Genomic DNA, 20,171 nt, shown 5'->3' with positions numbered 1-20,171 from the left:
TAAATATTGTATTAATTTGTAATTGGTATGTTAAACAACTGAAGTGTGACTGCAGCATACACGTGTTGCAGCACCAATTACGAATTCATATTACATGCTTAATGATTCCACATATCAACACGTAATAACACACATCATTATCACATCAGAGAACAACTAACAATGAAAAACATTTGAATTACATTAAACATTAGTGTTGCAATCGATGTCAATGGAGATGAACCTAAAACGGGCGTTACATGTATGGTTCCGAGTTTTTGTGGATTACTGCAGCAATTGCTCCCTCGCTGGTTTGGGTTACATCGCCAACAATAAGTACCACTATACGGAACGACTGTTCTGGTTGGGATGTGTCCTTCTTTCTTGGACAGGATCGTACTTCCTGATAGCAACATTTATGGAAACATTCCGAAAAAATGCCGTCAGCATGGTAATTGAAAATGTCCATCCCCGTGAAGTAACCAACTTCCCTTCGGTGGGAATCTGTGAGATGGGCTACGCAAAAGAGGTTTACGAAAGTTTGGTTGATATAATCGAAGAAATGAAATCGACCGAAGACATGGAGTATAACTACGATGTGGAAGATTTCATGCTGCGAATCATATTTCATAATTTGTACAATTATGGTTCGATTATGTCGTACTGTGCGCCGTACAAGGATTGCGATGATTGTCTCAAGTGCCCAGTGGATAAATATAATGAATACGCTGCAAAAGTACGCGCCAATTGCACTCAGTTGTTCGAGGAATGCACATGGAATGGGATAAAGTTTGATTGCTGTCGGTACTTTAAGCCTATCCAAACAACTATGGGATCGTGCTATTTGATGAATTCGGCACAATTGGTTCAAAAGTAAGTTAATTCATTAATTCATTTTGAATGTATAGATTGGATTTGCCGTTGAGGAAAGTTCTTCCGACATCCAATGATATACGCGTATCTTTGAGATTGCCACTTAAAATTCAATCAACATCTAAATCTAATATGTTGATGCGGCAAATTTCTTCTAGAAACGTCGTGACAGCCGTTAGTTAGTTTACACTTATGAAATGCGGACTTCATGTTAGATGACACCACACAGTTCCTTACCTTTAAAACCATAATCCCTTCAATATTTCAAGAATGTCCTTCATTTATGAAAATTTTCGATGGGTCACCTAATTTTGAATGAATCTGGGTAATTCGGGTAATAGCTAATTTTAAATACGACAGCCAACTTCTGGATGGATGACAACGAAAGAGTTTTTGGTATCGATTTGTAATAAAAGATAAGAAAGCAATTGACTTGAAAATCCCAAAGATAAACGTCATAGGCTAACTCATGGCAAGCATCTTTTTTCCCTCTGTGATTTATGGCGATGAAAGAACAATGCGTGCGCGAAAAAGTTTTGCATTCGAGGATAAGGAACTGTCGCATCGTGCCATCGGAAAAAAAAGGAAACGCGAATTATACGGTGTCTGGTAACATAAAATGATTCGAAGAATGTTCATCGGAAGTGAAGATCCGGAAAAAATCGTCAGATCAACGAGATTCGTGATTGAGGCCTTTAAACGGAAACCGAATGTCTAGTTCGAGATGTGGCAGAAAAGTTGTATGTGAGCAAGACATTCGTGCAGAATACCAAAACTCGAGCTGGACTACGTACGCTTAAGGTTCAGAAGTCCCCAAGCCGTGACGAGGAACAGAATACGGTCACAAAAAGCCGTGCCCAGAAGTTGTACGATCAGAAGTTACGAAATTACACTGGACTTCAATCAGATTCCAGGAAATCTGTATGTGACTGCCAAGGATAAGTTTTATATTCCCGAGAACCTCTGGACACAGAAAATGTCGAAATTCACCAAGAAATTCTTAATTTGGCATGCGATTTGTACTTTCGGAAAGCGGAGTACACCTTTCGTTACCGCAAGTACTATGAATGGACAGGTGTATTTGAAAGAGTGTCTCCAAAAGCGACTTCTCCCTTTCCTGAAGGCTCACGACGGTCCGACGATATTCTGGGCAGATTTGGCATCACGCCGCTACACGAAGGATGTGGTATAAGGCGAATGATGTCGATTCCGCGTTGAAAGATCTGAGCCCCTCAAACCCTCCGGAACTGCGCCCAATAGAAAAATACTGGGCTATTATGAAGACGCACCTTCTAAAACGACTTAAAGTGTTGAAGAATGTAGGATTAAATTAAATGAATGATACCAAAACTAACTTTAGTTGTTCCTTTCTTACTCCTTGAAAATTTGGAGATAATCGGATAAAAACTCGAATTTTGAGAATGAATTTTGTGTGTGCGGATTTAAAACGGGAAACCTTTTTCCTCTTCCGTTTCCCCACAATTCATTGCTCCTTCGTTGCACAATTTTCATTTACTTTATAAATACGAAAATATATTAATAGTTCGCTTCAAGGAGGCATACCTTTAAAAATAGTTTTAACCTCCCATTTCTAATTAACTTATGTTTTTTCTCTGAAAATTCACATTTTGCCGAGGCATGTCCTCATATTTTTCCATTCATTCATTGATAAGCTCAATCATTGCGATTTTTTGACGTAGAACTACGTCTTTCATTAAGGGTGCCAAATCAGAAAACAGGTCATGTTTTTATGAAATAAAATTAACGTTAATAACTATTTTTGCCGCGAACGGATTTTGGCGATTTACATATTAAACGAATCGGAAATTCCCTAAGATTTGTTTAATATGCTATACATTCGAATCCCCTGGTTTCTAAATGGTTAAAATTCATGAAAACTTTAAGCGTTCCCATTTTCCCATACATTTTTTCTGTCCATTTGTGTGCTTTCCCGGACAGAGCTATCAATAACGAGCAACGAAGGGGAAATCGTAGGATTTAAAGACTCCGTGAACAAAGGAAAAGAAGAAGAATGAAGGTGAATACTTGCCTAGAGTATCAACAGTGGATCTCGCTGAGACAAACTTTTATTCGGCATCGGACTGTTGAGCAATCCAGATCACTTTGCTTTCGCTGCGCTTCGATCTAAGATTGGACCCCACCAGTGGTAATCCAACTTGGATATCGTCGTGTGGTTTTTTCAGTTCGTTTTTCGCGTTATTCGTATCGTGTGTTTTTCTTTCCGCGTCATAAATTAGACGCTTCGCGTAATGTGTGATGAACAAGAAGAAGAGGGAGGCAGGCTCGAGTCCTGCAAAAAACGAACGTATTGCCAGGGGCAATAAAATTTCGAGGCAAGCGTCATCTAATGATGCACGCGATGTTGGTGCAGTGAAAAGCGCTCGCACTGCACCAAAAAATTATTTGGGGAATACTAAGCATCTTGAATGTCGTACTGGAATGTTATAAGTTATTTGCGTTCGCGTGCCAGTCGCAAAACTGCCTTCAACTAAGATTGCGCTTATCTTAATCATAATGAAGCAATGCTACTGTTTTCGAGGTTGTTTCTAAAATTTCACAGCATCATAGAATAATATCTGAAGGTATAAACGAGCGACTTATATAAAATAACAGCGTAGATCTACGTCAACAATGCGGTCGTATCTTGGACACAACCTCCTATAATTTTTTTTGCTTCGCGAAACCAATAAATAATTGTTTGTGATTAAAAATGAGTGTTGGTAATCCATAATTTAATTTCATCCAGCGGTACTTCACGCGGTAAAAACTGTACATAGCAAAGCGATTGGCCGGCTATGTCGGTATCCGGCAGCAAATATTTTCTAGTGGCTTGTACCCATAGGATCCTGGATTCGATTGCCTCAATAGCATCGATGGCGAATCGGCAATTATCAGGATAGGCTTAGTCGACGAAATCTTGCCATCTTCAAAAAGTCCGGCTGTTTCGGCCTGACAGATGTCGATGAAAGAGAAACTTGCTGGAGATCATAGAGTTGCTGTGAGCACTTACCCCGAAACCAACTCCGAGCATTCCTTTGGAACCGTCCGTGTATCGAATCTCGTAGTTGCGTTCTAGATAGGGCTAGTGTCTGAGACATGTTCGAAAAACGTTTGCCTCAAGCCCACAGAGTTCACCCCAGCTCGGAACTTGTTTCTTATTTCGGAAAAGTAGTCGTACGAATTGAATTGTATTGGTGTGGTTACATTGCTTCCCCCTTGCATCGTTTGAATTCACCAGCTTCTATCGAACATACGTGTTTGTTTCTCTTCGTCAGTTATCGTACAATCAAATTTTCATGCGTACTCCGAGCCAATGTCACCTTAACCTAAGACGGAATTTTGCGGTACGCCAGTTCCATCGTGGAGGCGCTTGGAACTGGTGTTCCCTGGTTGTTTTTTTACAACGTCCTTTCATCCTCTCATTGTGGTGATGAGCATTGAAATCCTCCAGAACGATTTTAGGAACCACCAAGCTCTTCAACACCTCTAGCAGCTTGCGTTTTAAATCCGGGATTATGGCAGGTAAATGGAGACGATGATCACCTGAATTGGAATCCGAACGAAGGGCACAATAATAAATTTAATTCAGTTTGCTAAAAGCATCTCCGAAATATGAAACTCTGTCCTGGAAAAATGTAAGGGTGCGTTTCCATTAGGAAGAAAACACGAGAAATAAGAAAATTCAAGATGCCTCGAGCAAAGCAATGATGGAATTTTCCACTTTCTTTCATCTCATTTGCTCACCCATGTTTTTTGTGATTTATTCATGCTTTGGGGATTTATTTTGGGATGCTAATGCAAGTGAACAAATTGCGATTTTTTGGGATTTCTGTGACATATCGGATCGAGCCTGGTATTTTCTGGTCGGGATCATTCCAAACAAGAAGCATTCCGTGCGATTTACAATTGGGCAAGCAGTACTGGTTTCTCCATGTCCACTGGGAAAAGTTGGACAAATATATGGATTCGTCTGTTTGAAGAGATTAACGATAGACAAAAACCGAACAACAGAACATCACTCCAGAACATCGACTTTTCCAAATTTACCCACTTTATCTACATTAAAACATTGATCACAGCATCCAGCCGAGCTATCAGCTCCGTCGAAAATACTATGGAAATACCTAACACTAATTCATTCTTGAAAAAAGGAAGAATATACTAGAACCAACTTCTCTACGGTAGCATTGACCAGCAATCTAACCACCACGATCGCATGATCGACTAGTAAATCAAGTTCGTGCAGAGAAAATTGTCGCAATTGATCACCTTTTATATAGAACGAAATACGCTGACCGGTCTCAAGCGTATGAAACAGGCGGAATCTTAGTATACTGTTCATCTCTCTGCGGAGTATACAACCTCCCGAGACAGTTCTCCATTTCCTATCCCGAAGCATCTGATGTTCTATATGTATTAAGTTACATTGATGAAGACGCCACTTCGAGTAAATTATGTTTTATACGAATTGAAAGCGAAAGATGTCTACTGGCAATTTACCATGTTCGAAATGTTCCTTGGACGGCACAAAAAGAACTTTTTTTTTGCATATAATCGTTACCAGGAACGAAAAACGGATTTACTACGACAATCTAAAACGCATAAGATCGTATACGAGCCTACGCAAAAGATCGTATACTAGCCTACCAGGAACATCAAAGCCAAAGCCGAATATTTACGGTGCCGAAGTAATACTCTGTATTTGGTGGGATCAAAAAAGTGTGGTAACTAAAACCTGGTCAAACGATCAATAGAGGTTTCTACAGACTTGATTCGTTTAAAGCGAGATATTGCCGTGAAACGCCCAGATTATGCGACCAGACACGAGTGAGTCAATCTCACCATGACAAAGCTCGAGCTCATGTTACTGTTCTAGTTGAAAACTATTTGGAAAGTATCGGATGGGAAATTCTGGTTCAATCGCCTTAAAGTCCATACCATGCCTTTCCCGACTACCATTTGTTTCGATGCAGAACGCTTTGAGTGGACCACGCTTCACTTAAGAGCAGGGTATCAAAAATTGGTTGGATTCATTATTTGCTCCAAAAGATGAAGGCTTGTTTCGCGAGAGAATCCGTAAATTGCTATAAAGATGGGAAAAAGAAGAGGGTAGCGATGGTCAATATTTTGAATAGTGTATTAGTGGTATTCAAATAAATGTGGTTTTCTTTCAAAAAAAAGGAACATTAATCTATGCACCCAATATATATTCAGATTCAGACCTAATATTCGCATAACAATCACATATTATTCACCGCGCAGGAGAAGAGAGTGGTATAAATCAGAGATCTCTTCCTGAAATTTCAACAGAGTACTCTTTTTAAGTGAACTCAAAGAAGATACAGGAAGAAGAACCGACAGAAAAAAGCCGAAGAGAGCGATAAGAATAACAAACGTTGGTCACTCTCTAACTAACAACTTGGTTGGAATAAACAAACAGCGCTATGTTCAATCATTTTCAAAAACGACATGCTAGTAATTTCTGTTCCTCTTACGATAGAGCATCTATCGGAAAAGTCTATGGGCCTGATCACGAACGCCACTTCACAGTAAACACGAAATGAAATGTATATTACCTTGCATACAAATCATTTCGTTTTCACCGTGAAGTGACGTTCGTGATCAGGCCCTAAGTATGAGAAAATGCGAGCAAATTCGTAGCTAACAACAACCATTCCGGGAATATTCGACAAAAGGAACAAATTATTCACATAGTATTCCTCGATTTCTGCGTTGCAAACTGTGTACTATTAATTTGAATGAAGAAACTATTTAACTAAAATTCGTCTCTGTTTCTCATTCAGATTGACCCTAAGCCAGTAATCTTGTTTTTACCTAATTCGGCAGAGTAAGGTACAAAACACTATACACACAAACTAGCGTTGACAGAAAACATATCATCTTCGGCAGAAACAATGTTTTTTTCGAGTGCTGAAGGGTGAAATGAATAAATAAAAGCACCCCTTTCAAAAGCTTCAAAACATTTGTATGTATAGGAGCAGACATCTCTTTCTCTCAGACTGAACGTCAGCTTGGGATAACACAAAAAAAAATCCAAACGTTGTCAACGGGGATCGAACCAAGGCCGGCTGGAGTGCAAGATAGTTCTACACAACCACGCTATCCACATGGTTACTGGTGTTTTTAGCAAAAAAAATCTGTATCGAAAAATTTAGGGGAAAAATGAAAATAAAGGTTTATTTTGATTTTGAATTTCTCTTATTTATGGTTTGTCGTATCAATATATCAAAATAAATCATATAAAGGTTTCCTAATAATCCTTTGAGTTGTATAAAGTTTGCAAATGGTTTTGTTGAACTTTGCCCTCAAATTTATCGTCAATTTCATCCTTGAAGCTCCTCCTTGAGTCGATACAATAATCCTTCGCTTTCAAAATAAAGTCTATAATTGTGGGTGCCAACCGATTTCCGGACTTTGTTTTGTTGCCACTATGAAGCAAAAATTTTCACTCAACACACGCTGATGAATGTTATCAAAAAGTGTTTCACAAACGACCTCAGCAATGGATACAAAAATTTCTCATCACGTCTTTTAACATCCAACAGCTGGGATGAAATTTTAACGATTTATCACCGGATCGCTGAAATCAAATCGCTTTGAAATCTGTTTCACGAGTTTAACATAGAAGTCACGACAAATCGATTTGAAGGTCAGCTTCCTAGCTGCATCCAATCCTTTTTCGGCTTCTTCCGCATCGATACCAACGCGAACACCCTCAGGCTTCTTCAGAAAGTCCTCAAAATTTTTCACATCAATGTCAGCATCAGCGAATCGTTGTACGTAGCTCTCCAAACATAAGTTACTCAACACGATCAGCAATAACATTTTTGTCTCATTTTAAAGTTTGCAAAATTGAAAATTGATTGGAAAGTGTAATTGACGTTATTGATGAGCGGTAGAACAAAATTTAGAAACAGCATAATAGGTTTAGTCTTAGGATCGTTTAAATGAGTCAATGAGTCAGATTGGCGGATTGATTCCATAACCATATTTAACTTGGAACGAAACGAATAGTTTAAGCTCTTCAAATCGCTTAAGATTTCGTTCAACAACTGCCTCCATCGAAATACATCTCGTTGCGTTGCGTTCAACATTTTTGTAAATCGATGTATCTATGTATACACTGTAATAAATTCAATATTTAAAAATGAATTAAAAAAAATCTGTAAATTCTGTATCTTTGCTGAAAATCTGTAATTCTTTATATGTGGCAACCCTGATTACACCTTATTATAAAATGCTGTTGGAAAGTGTTCTCTATGAGTAAAAAGGAGAGCACAAACGTGAATTTATAGCCTTTTCGATCTCGTCCGTGTATCTGGCAAAGTATGCAACGTCTCTAGTTTCGCCTGCTCATATTGATCTTAAAAAAAGGCTATACCAGTATTTGAGAGTAGCACATTTTTTGGTATTTTTAGGCTCATTTAATGTAATAAATCGGGATGCCAAAACATGGGCTAAAAATTTATTTTGGGTGTAGTCTTATAAATTCCTTCTCTCGAATGTTCTCCAACATGAAGGGTTCATTTAGGGTCTGTTGTATTTAATTTCGCGTAAAAAATATGATATTGAGGATTTTTCGCGAAAAAAAAGTTCCGATGTATTAAGGTGATTGTATGACTCGTCGTTCACGTTCTTTTGCCTCAAGTGCGAAAATATGGAAGCATCAAGTACGTCTTCAATTCAATTTAATTTAATTTAATTATACATACTACTTCAAACATCATAGTAATTTTCGCATAACAATTTCAGAGGCGGAAGAAGCTGGTTCAGGATGGAAGTTGGAAGAGGAGTCGCATCGGGTGAATTATTGCTGAACATTTCTAAAGCCAGTTCGGTAAGAAAGTTGCTCAGTGCTCAAATTTTCATTACTATTTCAACTCTACAACATATTAGGCATATATACTTAATGAAGAGGATATTCCGCATATGCTTTTAACAACTCTGCAGTTCACACAGATGCCCGAAGGATATGCAGGAACTATATTTTTCACTGTGAAAAATATAGTGAACGATCCGCTGGTACGAACTGTGGACACAGAAATACGTCGTTGTGTTTTTCCGGATGAAGAGAATGATTCCGGATACCCCAAGTACAGCTACAGCGTATGCGTTACGGAATGTTTAAAACAGGCTCAGATCAAGTTATGTAACTGTTGTCATCATAATGTTATTACAAACGGTTTGAATGATAAAATCACTCAAAAACGAATAGCTTTTGATATACCCATCTTCATTCCAGATAATGACAAAAGTCTTATTTGTGGCTATGACGGTTTGTTCTGTTTGGACCAGAAGGATCTCATGTTCCCACAAACGACAATAATGCAGCCCTGGCGAACGAACGGACTGGTATGCAAGTGTCTGCCTTCTTGCAGTGAACATGAAATTCGTGTTATTGGGAAACAGTCAGTCATTGAGAATCGCAACGACCGGTCGGTGTCGTTCAAACTGCTGGCACTACCCACTCAACGCTATCGTAGGCAAATTGTGCGTGAAAATTTGGATGTTGTGGTTTCAGTTGGGGGTATACTGGGACTCTTTATGGGAGCCAGTATCCTCAGCCTGGTGGAACTGGTTTATTTTTTCACAGTCAGGTTAGTTTCCACGAGCTATCAGATCACGCTCGATGAGGAGGAAAACGACGACGATGAAGAAGAGGACGAACACGATATGGAAATGGAATTTCGTTGATCGGAGGCTTTGAATTCGATACTCAAATTGTGAGATCTTGGGATGTGATATTCGCAAGATATGGATATTTCGATAGCTTTTGTTGACTTTTATATTGATGTGAGTGTTTCACTAATCGCCATAATGGTAAATATATAAATCTGATAAATCTATTTTGAACATCCGTCGAACGTTTGCAGACAGCGCAATGCTTTGCCCCTCTAAATACACCTTCAAATATCAGTAAAACAAATCCGCTCACGACAAACATGTGAAGAAACATTACAACAAAACAGCGATTTGGAATCTTGTTCAACTATAATTGCTTTCTACATTTTAAGAAATGAACAGAGAGTTTCACTTTTATCCTTTTTCCATTCGCATATTTGCTCACTCACAATAAAAAGGAAAAAGTCACAACAATGCTTCCTCTGTAAAAAGCAAAACTTGTATAATTATACATTTATTCAGAGCTGTAACTGAGGGTTGAAGTACGTATTAACGTTTATATTTAAGAAACTAGATTTAATATCACAAGAAATGACTACTGTTGTATCAAAATGGTACTGAGTCGAAAAACTATATGTATCGTTTTCATCGATTACTTCATGTTGAACAATTGTAAAAACTTTATCAATCTTTGGAAAGTGTGGAAGAGAACGGAACCCGTAATGGGAACCGTTTGAAAATTTATTCAAAAAACGCTAGATATTTTTAGGTGATAGTATTCAAGTAAACTTTCAAAATGAAACCAAAGCGGAAAGGAAAAAAAAAATCAACAGTTTCAGTTGTGACTTCGTAGCCAAATTGTTAGGGCGGCATCATAAAGAAATAAAAAGTTGGTTTTATCAATTCGCTTTGTGCACACATTAAGTGCACAGTCTCGGGTTATATGTAAGGATAGGGTTGATTGGCATTATATGATTATTTCTCCGAGCCTCTGAATATCTGCTTATACTTAAAAAACCAGCCGATCAAACAGTAGGGTAAAAAGCTCACACGGTTTTAGGCAAATGTGCGGAAATGCGTATGTTATTGTCGGCAAATCCTGTCCAGCCCTCGCTTGCTCCTCAGCTTCAAGGTGGTGTGATCCAGTTTTGGGACCACATTTTTGCACATAAATCAATCGTCTGTTGTAACTTTTAGATTATACTGCACGTATGCTGACTGCTTACTAGTACAGGCTAACGGTGGGTGATTTTTTGGCAGTTTGACTGTCTTTGCTTTCGTTTTTGTTTGCTTCGTGTTGAGATATCCTGGTTCGCGGGATAAGTTAGATTGTTTGATCAGACAACCATTATTGTGTGCACCACATTCTACGCATATTCTTTGTTGAGTTAACAGTAAATGTTGTGGAGAAGGTAATATTTCTTTTGATATGTCAGTCCTATCACTATTTTACACACAAATCATTGGATATAAAAACAAATTGTCTTTTATTACATTGTGCTTATTATTCTAAGGTTGTTATACCACGCAATATAGATGTAATAGACGACGATATGAAACGTATTGAACGAGTCATGTGTAGAAAATGAATTAGCTGCTCACATAATAATTATGGATGTTTTATCCGTTTTACTTTCTTCAAAATGTGGTACACACATGGTTTCTAAAGATAGCTCGAATAGAGTTAAGCATGCCAACGTTAGCCAGTGGTTTGAGTTTGAAACGGAAAGAAATTCCAAGAAACACCGAAGAAGAGCTCCCCCACTAAAGCTTATCGAAAACGAATCGATTTCGCGACCTATCAAGACCTTCTACTCGTACACCCACCACCCGGCGACAACACCATTAGAATGGATTTTCGCCACAGCACTGTATGCAGTCCATACAATTATGCTATCTCTTCCCATTGGTGGCATTCATCTGGACATCGCTGAGCGCTGTCAACTGGTTCTGGAGTGATCGTATTGTGTCCATGAGAGTACGCTTCTCATCCAATAAGGTAGAAACATTGTCCTGTGCTGCCATCAAGGTAGTACGAAGGACATCGTTTTCCTGGCGGGTTTTGATTCTGAAAATTAAAATATTGTTTGAAGTTTGTATGGATTGAACGAATAAAATAATTCAGCGCTATGAAAAATCATGAATTGTGCTTTTCGGTGATGCTGATCTTTCTTTTTACGAAATTTTTGCAAATAATACAATAAGGTACACCGGGGCAGGTTGAAACGGGTTTTCCAAAGTTGATCTTCACATTTGTCTAATCTATCTATATATATAAAAATGGAGTGATGTCTGTCTGTCTGTCTGATTCTTATAGACTCGGAAACTACTGAACCGATCGACATGAAAATTGGTACGTAGGGGTTTTTGGGGCCGGGGAAGGTTTTTGTGATATTTTGAGACCCCTCCCCCCTCTCTAAGGGGGGGCTGCCATACAAATGAAACACAAATTTCTGCATTACTCGTAAAATAACCAAGCAAATGAAACCAAAGTTGGCATGTGAAAGTTTTAGGGTGCAATAAATGTTTCTATGATGGTTAGACAGTCCTTCCCCCACTCAAAGGGGGGGCTGCCATACAAATGAAACACAAATTTCTGCATTACTCGAGAATTAATCAAGCAAATGAAACCAAATTTGGCATGTGGAGGTTTTAGGATGCAATAAATGTTTCTATGGTGATAAGATACTCCTTCCCCCTCTCTTAGAGGGGGCTGCCATACAAATGAAACACAATTTTTTGCATTATTCGGAAATTAATCAATCAAACGAAACCAAAGTTGGCATGTGAAAGTTTTAAGGTGCAATAAATGTTTCTATGATGGTTAGACAGTCCTTCCCCCACTCAAAGGGGGGGCTGCCATACAAATGAAACACAAATTTCTGCATTACTCGAGAATTAATCAAGCAAATGGAACCAAATTTGGCATGTGGAGGTTTTAGGATGCAATAAATGTTTCTATGGTGTTAAGATACTCCTTCCCCCTCTCTTAGAGGGGGCTGCCGTACAAATGAAACACAAATTTTTGCATTACCCGAGAATTAATCAAGCAAATTAAACCAAATTAGGCATATGGAAACTTTAGGGATCAATAAATGTTTCTATGGTGGTTAGATACCCCTCCCCCCTCTCTTAGGGGTGGCTGCCATACAAATAAAACACAAACTTCTGCATTACTCGAGAATTAATCAAGTAAATGGGCGGGACGAAGTTTGCCGGGTTAGCTAGTATATATATAAAAATGGATTTCTGTCTGTCTGTCTGATTCTTATGGACTCGGAAACTACTGAACCGATCAACATGAAAATTGGTATGTAGGGGTTTTTGGGACCGGTGAAGGTTTTCGTGATAGTTTGAGACCCCTCCCCCCTCTCTAAGGGGGGCTGCCATACAAATGAAACACAAACTTCTGCATTACTCGAGAATTAATCAAGCAAATGAAATCAAATTTGGCATGTGAAGATTTAAGGATGCAATAAATGTTTTTACGGTAGTTAGATACTCCTCCCCCCTCTCTAAGGGGGAGCTGCCATACAAATGAAACACAAATTTCTGCATTACTCGAGAATTACTGAAGCAAATGAAACCAAATTATTTAGGCATGTTGAGGTTTTAGGGTGCAATGAATGTTTCTATGGTGGTAAGACTCTCCATCCCCCTGTCTAAGGGGAGGCTACCATACAAATGAAACACAAATTTCTGCATAACTCGAAAACTAATCAAGCAAATGGAGCCAAATTTGGCATGTGAAGGTTTTACGGACACGGGTAACGGGTAACGGAGAAACATGTTATTTGCAAGTGGTTGAAAAATCTTGAACGAGAATTGTGTCTGAAAATAATCTGATATTATAATGATGAGTTTTGTTAGAATAACTAAAAAAATTAAAGTAAAAGGTAAATTCAACGGGGTCGATTAGAAGATCAATCGATGAACAGGTATTGATAACAAAAAACAAATTTTGGGCGGGACGAAGTTTGCCGGGTCAGCTAGTAAAATCATAAGATCGTAAATTTCAAACCTGTTAGCTACATTTAATAGGTCTTTCCAATGGCCATCGATAAAAAATAATGAATCAGAAGTATTGAATAAAAGTTGGTTCAAATTGTGATTAGTTGAAGCAACGTGGAAGCTATTTATAATTCTGAACTGATATGAGTTGACGGCTTAGTTTTGCTTCGATAACTGCATACATATATTTCCTGAGTTTGTGTATGTATGTGTGTTTCTAACGAAATGAAGAGGCCCATTTTTCGACAATCACTAAAACAAATTGGAAGCAACTAGGGAAATCAGGGTAAAACCGACACTGTGGGAAAAACCGACACCCCCTGATTTTATCAGTTAGAAACATTTTTCTTTAATTTTCCGATGCCCATTGTACACACTTGTCATTTCTTACGTTTCGAATCACCTATCAGCTGCGGAAGTCGCTTTACTGTCAAAACAAACAACAAAACAGTGCCGGTCAGCATACAAGAGTTAGTCCGTATAAAATTTCACTAGTGCATTTTAAGCGTTTTAGTCAGAAATTTTTGGAAAATTCGATACTTTAGGAGCCTAATTCATCTTAGATCATTGTTCAGTGTATTTTGTGGGACGGTTGGTGGCTTTATTGCTTATCGAAGCTTGAAAATATTATTTTGAAATTCCGAGTCCATTCGGGGTAACACCGACAACTTCAGTCAGGGTGAAACCGACACCTGATTTTGTTTCATTGAAGAATGCGTTCTTACTTTTTGTAGATGGCTAGCGTTTATACAGCCAAAACGAACGTTGGATAGTGCATGTCAACAAAAAAGCCTGTCAGAGCTCATGGTATTTCTTCGTTTCAGGAATTTATCCATCACCTGCTTGACCTTGGGAACCGTCTGGCTCTTGAATTGGCCAGAAAAAAAAAACAACATGGAACATTCTTTAAATACGAAAAACATAAGTGCTGACTGAGATTTCTAGACCGGAATCTGAACCATTCGTTCCGCAAACTTAATGGCGGGATTACATTAGGGAGATCTATAGCTATAGATGGATTTATTCACGTGAAAATAGGTGTAAACGGGTGAGAATAAATATGATACACTTATTCGAGGTGGGTTTAGACTAGTGATATATTCATGTGAAGAAATATGATGAGATTTATAGAAATCGCATCAACTGTTTACACTAGCGTGAACTTCTATAATGAATATATTCATATCTTAGGTGACTTTATTCACATGAAGTAGAACTGCATCCAATTTTAGTGATTTCACACCAGTGAGAAATTCACAAGCGTTTACATATGCTAAATTTATTCTAGTTATATATACCTCGAATAAGTGTATCATATTTATTCTCACCCGTTTACACCTATTTTCACGTGAATAAATCCATCTATAACTATAGATCTCCCTAATGTAAACCCGCCATAAGACTGCATCAACAGTGAGAGTTGTGGGGTTCAATGAGCCATCATCGAACAGCTTTTCCTTGCAGTTGAAATACATGAATTTGTTTGCTCTATATAATTCAAAATCTGGACAATCCTATTAGGGGAACCGCGGGCAATACGGACAGTGGGGGTAATTTGGTTGATTTGTATAGTTACGTTTTGAATTTCAGATTTATGTTTATGAGAACACCATCTACATATTATTTTATAATATTTAAGCCACTCTATGGCAATGAATACTGATCAAAAGTGGAAAAAGGAAAAAATGGCGAAAATCATACATGATTCTGCGTGTGGATGTAATTTTGGCTGCTTCGATATAAAGCATTTCGAGTGGTTTAATATCAAAATTCAATTCGCCGATGCTTATATTTAAGTTTGTGAGTTAACAGAGAAGCGATATTAGGTATGTAAGGGAAAGTAAATTCATTTTTGGGTGGAAAATTTTAATTAATGAAATAATTGTCCTGGTGGGGTAAAACGGACAGTTGCCAGTGGGAGTGAAATGGACTGTGAAAGGTCCTGTGAATGCCCTGCGTCTATAAATGGAAATCGCCAAATGTGGACTGTTTAGAAGCTGACTGTAACCAAAAGCAAAATAGTTGAGGGTCTGTCCCTTTATACTGCTGAAAAGTACGATATCACTTCTAGGTGGATTTTTTCATCAATTAACTGATATTCGTGATGAGTTCAGACCTTGGTTGAATAAAATTATTCCTCTCGCGATCGATAAATCTCTACGCTTCATATATTACAAAACTGTCCATGTTACCCTCACTATATGTCCATATTACCCGCACCGAAAAAATTGTTGTACGTTTCGGTCTGTTTTAATTTTAGAAAAAACAATGAAAAACACTTCTTTGTAGAATATTTGGCTGATTAGGTAGAAAAACAGTATATTGAATTGCAAGAAACTGCATCAAAGTTTTGGGAAACATGAGTTTCCAAAGATAGAATTGAAGTTCTTCTTAACATGTCCGTTTTACCCCCAACTCCTCTACAACCATTTTGCAACGGAAATTGGAAATTTCAGATCGAGATCGGTTTTTCATTTTGCAATCCGAACGATATCAACTTCTGCATTCTAAAATCCGCCCGAGATTCAAACCCGTTCGACAAAAGTGGCAGCATTGCCTTGACCCAAACAAACGTCAAAATAATTTATCTGTATTTGTGAAGCTATTGACGTGGGACTACATCTAACCGGAATATACGGAGGGTAAAAAGAAAACCTAACCAAAGAACATGCAGGAAAAAATGAAAGATTTCGAATACTTATAACTCGAACATTTCTTAGTAGATCGAAAAGATGTTTGTATCATTTTTTAGGAAATATTTCTACGCATCTATCACAATTAATTAAAGGTTATTTTTCCTAAGATAAGCAATTGAATAACTGTAAAATGTTAAGCGCTATTTCAAACGCCCTAACTGCCACATTTTGATTGGCCCGATTAACGGTTTTCACAACACAGCCATCAAAACCAAGGTGCCTTACATCACATGGCGTTTGTTCAAATGCTTTAGATATACATCAAATATTTTGAATTCAATTGGATTCGAACATTGTTTAATTCAAATGGTTACTAAGCCAACGGTAGTAACGGTAGTAGATATAACCCACCCATTTTTTACTCTCTATTACATTAACCCCAATGCAATTTTAAATTGTTGAAATATTAATGTAAATTGTTACTTGGTCTTGATAAAATACTTTGAACACGTATTTCTCGCCCTCACTAAACAATTTTTTATAATATTTCGAGTATATTCGCTAAAACTTTATAAATAATACGAGGGCAGTCCGATAAGTACTTAGCCTACAAAAAAAAAAACAAAAATTTTGGAAAAGTGGCGATTTATTTCTCTACATAGTCTCCTTTTAGCTCGATACTCTTGACTCAGCTCCAACTTCTCTAATCCATCTGAAAAATACATTTTCTCGAGGTCCGATGACCTCTTTATTCGATTCAAATTTCTGCCCGGCGAGACACTTTTTCAAGTTTGGAAACAAAAAAAATTGCGCCGGGCCAAATCTGGAGAATACGATGGATGGGGCAACAGTTCGTAGTGCAATTCGGCCAATTTGGCCGTGGCGACGGCGGAATTTCCATGTTTTCCATTCTTCTAAAATCCGCGGACAGGCCCGCTGTCACACACGGTGAAAACAAAACTACGAGTCCGATTCGGCTGAAATTTTGACAGTAGTCGTTTACGAGAATATACTACACGATAAATAATCTCTCTTGCGATGCTGACACCATCGGGCGATGAGACTAAGTACTTATCGGACCGCTCTCGTATAAAATCACTACCACACAATATTTTGTTTCGCCTCAAGGTAATGGAGCCACTTTTACATATGTCGGTTGGATTTAAATCTTGGATGGATTTTATTATGTTTGAATGTCGGATAGATTTTACAAGTCGATCTCGTTCTGGTTATAGAATGCAACATCGTGCTAATTTCAAACCCGTCCGTGTTCCGGAATAAGGATTGTTACCTCAAAAGACTTCATTATTTAAAATTTTAAAATTTCATTTTTAACTTATTTAACCAATCAAATTCAATCATAATTAGCGCCCATTCGCGGACCACCGAAAACGGCCTAAGACTTATCGACCTCGCTGTCTCCAAGAACATGGCTATACGTAGCAGCTTCTTCCAATAAAGCTTCCAATTTCGTTACACCTGGAGATCACCTCAGCAAACAAATTGATCACATTTTGATCGATGGTTGGCACTTCTCGCATATCATCGACGTCAGAACCTATCGTAACGCTAACATCTATTCAGACCACTAGCTCCTGGTGATGGTCAAAAAAATCAACGATTGGTTTGAAAATCAACGAATGGTTCACAACGAGTCCCGAGCGAGGAGGATGCAGCACGCGCAGCTATGCTGCAACGATCGACTCAACAATACGTGACCCGATACAGACTGAAGCGAGGGCAGCAAACATCACTTTCGAAAAAAAATCGCTGCTTGGAAGAGAAAGAGTGAAAGGAGATGGAGCTGCTTTATCGTTCTTGAGAATCGCGGAAGTTCTTCAAGAAACTAAACGTCTCGCACAAAGGCTTTGTGTCACGGACCGAAATGTACAGGAACAAGGAAAGAGGCATCTTAACGAACGAACACGAGGTGATCGAAAGGTGGAGGCAGCGCTATGATGAAAATTTGAACGGCGCCAAGACAGGAGACCAAGACGGCGTTGAAGAGGACTACACTGGTACAGTTAAAGACGACGACGTACTACCATCGATGATGGGTGAAGTTAAGGAGGCCATTAATCAGCTAAAGAACCACAAAGCAGCTGGTACGGATGGCTTCGCAGCGGAGCTTTTCAAGAGAGGTTCGGGAAAACTTGTAGAGTGTATGCACCGGTTGATAGTCAGAATCTGGGACACAGACACTACCGGAGGAGTGAAAGGATGAAGTAATCTGCCGCACATATAAAAAAGGTGACAAGCTCGATTGTGGGAACTACCGAGCAATCACGACCCTGAATGGTGTTTATGGGTAAAATGAAAACCTAAACACAGAAATAGAAAGGAAAAAATGAAAGATTTCGAATGCTTATAACTCAAACATTTTTTAATAGATCGGGATGATGTTTACAGCAATTGATAGCAAATATTTCTACGCATCTATCACAGTTAATAAAATGTTATTTTTTTTCCAGATAAGCCATTGAATAATTGTAAAATGTCAAGCGCTATCTAAACGCCCTAACTGCCCTGTTTTGATTGACCCGATTTACGGTTTCTCCAACAAAGTTAGAGGCGAATGAACTGAAAAGTTTAAAGCCTCTTTAATCCAACATCATCATCATCATCCAACAAAGCATTCAATACCAAGGAACCTAGAGAAATTGGTATTGCCAATACATGCAAGTAGAGGGAACTTTTGCTCCCACCGAAATATGCTCCTGACACAGCCATCAAAACCATGGTGCCTTACATTGCATGGCGTTTGTTCAAATTTTTTACTTACACAGCAAATAAGCTGAGTTCAATTGAATTCGAAAGTTGTTTTATTCAATCAATTAATCAATACAAACAAATGATTAGTAAGCCAACGTTAGTCCCACGTCAACCTTGCAGTTATATCATAGAGATAGCCCACCCATTTTTTTCGTTCCAAATGTTTTGCAGTTAAGTCACTGATGCAATGACATTCGCTTTTACACAGGCTCGTCGTTTCTTCATTTTTTTCTCGACCGGAATCTTGCTTCACGTCATCCAGCATCATAACTTCAAGTGAATATTCAGAGTATTCTATCCGAAAGTACCACGGATCAGTTGCTTTTTTTTCTGGTCACTTCAGCGAATTGTGGCTTCTTTGAGACAACATCGCACAACAGCTGCTGCTATGTTCAGCTTTTTCTTAGAATACTCAGCCGTTCTTCTAACGCACTTCAGACCATAATGGATTAAAAGTGCGGTTCATAAGTGGCAATTAGTTGGCCCATACCTTTATTTCAACTTACCCCGCTCGTTGCAATACAAGACGTACAGTAGAACCTCGACTATCCGCGAAATAGTCTGGCTAGGTCACCGCGAATAACGAGAATCGCGGATAAGGCGATATATGACTAAAAATGAGGTGTAAACACGAAATAAAGATATTTCAGCATGAAAACTGTGTTTTATCAATACAGAAAATATTCAACTATCCATCTGCAAGGTCGTGTGCACCAGTGGTCAGATAATATGAAAGCTATGACAAATCAAAAGAACAAGCACCAGCGTCTCACTGGCAAATAAACTTTATAGAATTACTATGGAACTCGCTTCCGCGGATCATCCACTCGCGGATAATCGAGGTTCCACTGTAAATTGTAATATCAAAAATCTGATAATTACAATTCCCTCGCAAATTCATCAACTGAAATCCACCTAGTCAACATTCAGTAACTACCTAACATTCCAGGTTAGAATTTTTATAGTACAAGAAAACTGTTTTTGGGACGGGTTGAGCTGACTTCAAAAAGTTCGAATTCAAAATTACGAACGACCTAAAACAAACAATGCTATGGAGCGCCTTCAGACGCCTCAAGCTTCTGGTTATGGTAGTTAGTTCGTGTATTTAGTAGATCTGTATCCTGGAAAATATAATCATTGCAAAGGAAAAGTTACGGCAATAGTTACGGCTTCCGTTTCAACTTACCCCGCATTTCAACTTGTCCCGGTATACCTCAATTATAACATAAACAACAA

At 38.4% G+C, this 20,171-nt stretch overlaps 2 protein-coding genes across 2 annotated transcripts in view; one reads left to right on the top strand and one right to left on the bottom strand.

Annotated features, from left to right (window-relative positions):
• Window positions 1-217: 217 nt before the first annotated feature.
• LOC129773469 (sodium channel protein Nach) lies at window positions 218-10,419 on the top strand. Its single transcript, XM_055777081.1, has 4 exons — window positions 218-852; window positions 8,647-8,731; window positions 8,791-9,076; window positions 9,137-10,419. The coding sequence occupies exons 1-4, from the start codon at window positions 218-220 to the stop codon at window positions 9,586-9,588; spliced, it is 1,458 nt and encodes a 485-aa protein (XP_055633056.1). The 3' UTR covers window positions 9,589-10,419.
• The window catches only part of LOC129775043 (bridge-like lipid transfer protein family member 3B), a 50,278-nt gene continuing 39,772 nt past the window's right edge, over window positions 9,666-20,171 (bottom strand). The window contains exon 15 of the mRNA XM_055779217.1: window positions 9,666-11,584. Coding sequence (XP_055635192.1) covers window positions 11,410-11,584 — 175 coding nt within the window. The 3' untranslated portion in view covers window positions 9,666-11,409. The remainder of the gene's footprint in view (window positions 11,585-20,171) is intronic.

The sequence above is a fragment of the Toxorhynchites rutilus genome, chromosome 3 (genome assembly GCF_029784135.1).
Source record: "Toxorhynchites rutilus septentrionalis strain SRP chromosome 3, ASM2978413v1, whole genome shotgun sequence".
NCBI classification, from domain to species: Eukaryota; Metazoa; Arthropoda; class Insecta; order Diptera; family Culicidae; genus Toxorhynchites; species Toxorhynchites rutilus.
The sequence above is the reverse complement of the archived record's forward strand: the minus strand, read 5'-3'. Positions and strand labels throughout refer to the sequence as shown.

Bases quoted from the DNA above. Each gene is read 5' to 3' on its own strand.
- LOC129773469 (XM_055777081.1), top strand. From the start codon at position 218: ATGAACCTAAAACGGGCGTTACATGTATGGTTCCGAGTTTTTGTGGAT. The intron at 8,732-8,790 runs GTAAGAAAGTTG...ACAACATATTAG, and splicing joins ACATTTCTAAAGCCAGTTCG to GCATATATACTTAATGAAGA. The intron at 9,077-9,136 runs GTTTGAATGATA...TCTTCATTCCAG, and splicing joins TCATAATGTTATTACAAACG to ATAATGACAAAAGTCTTATT.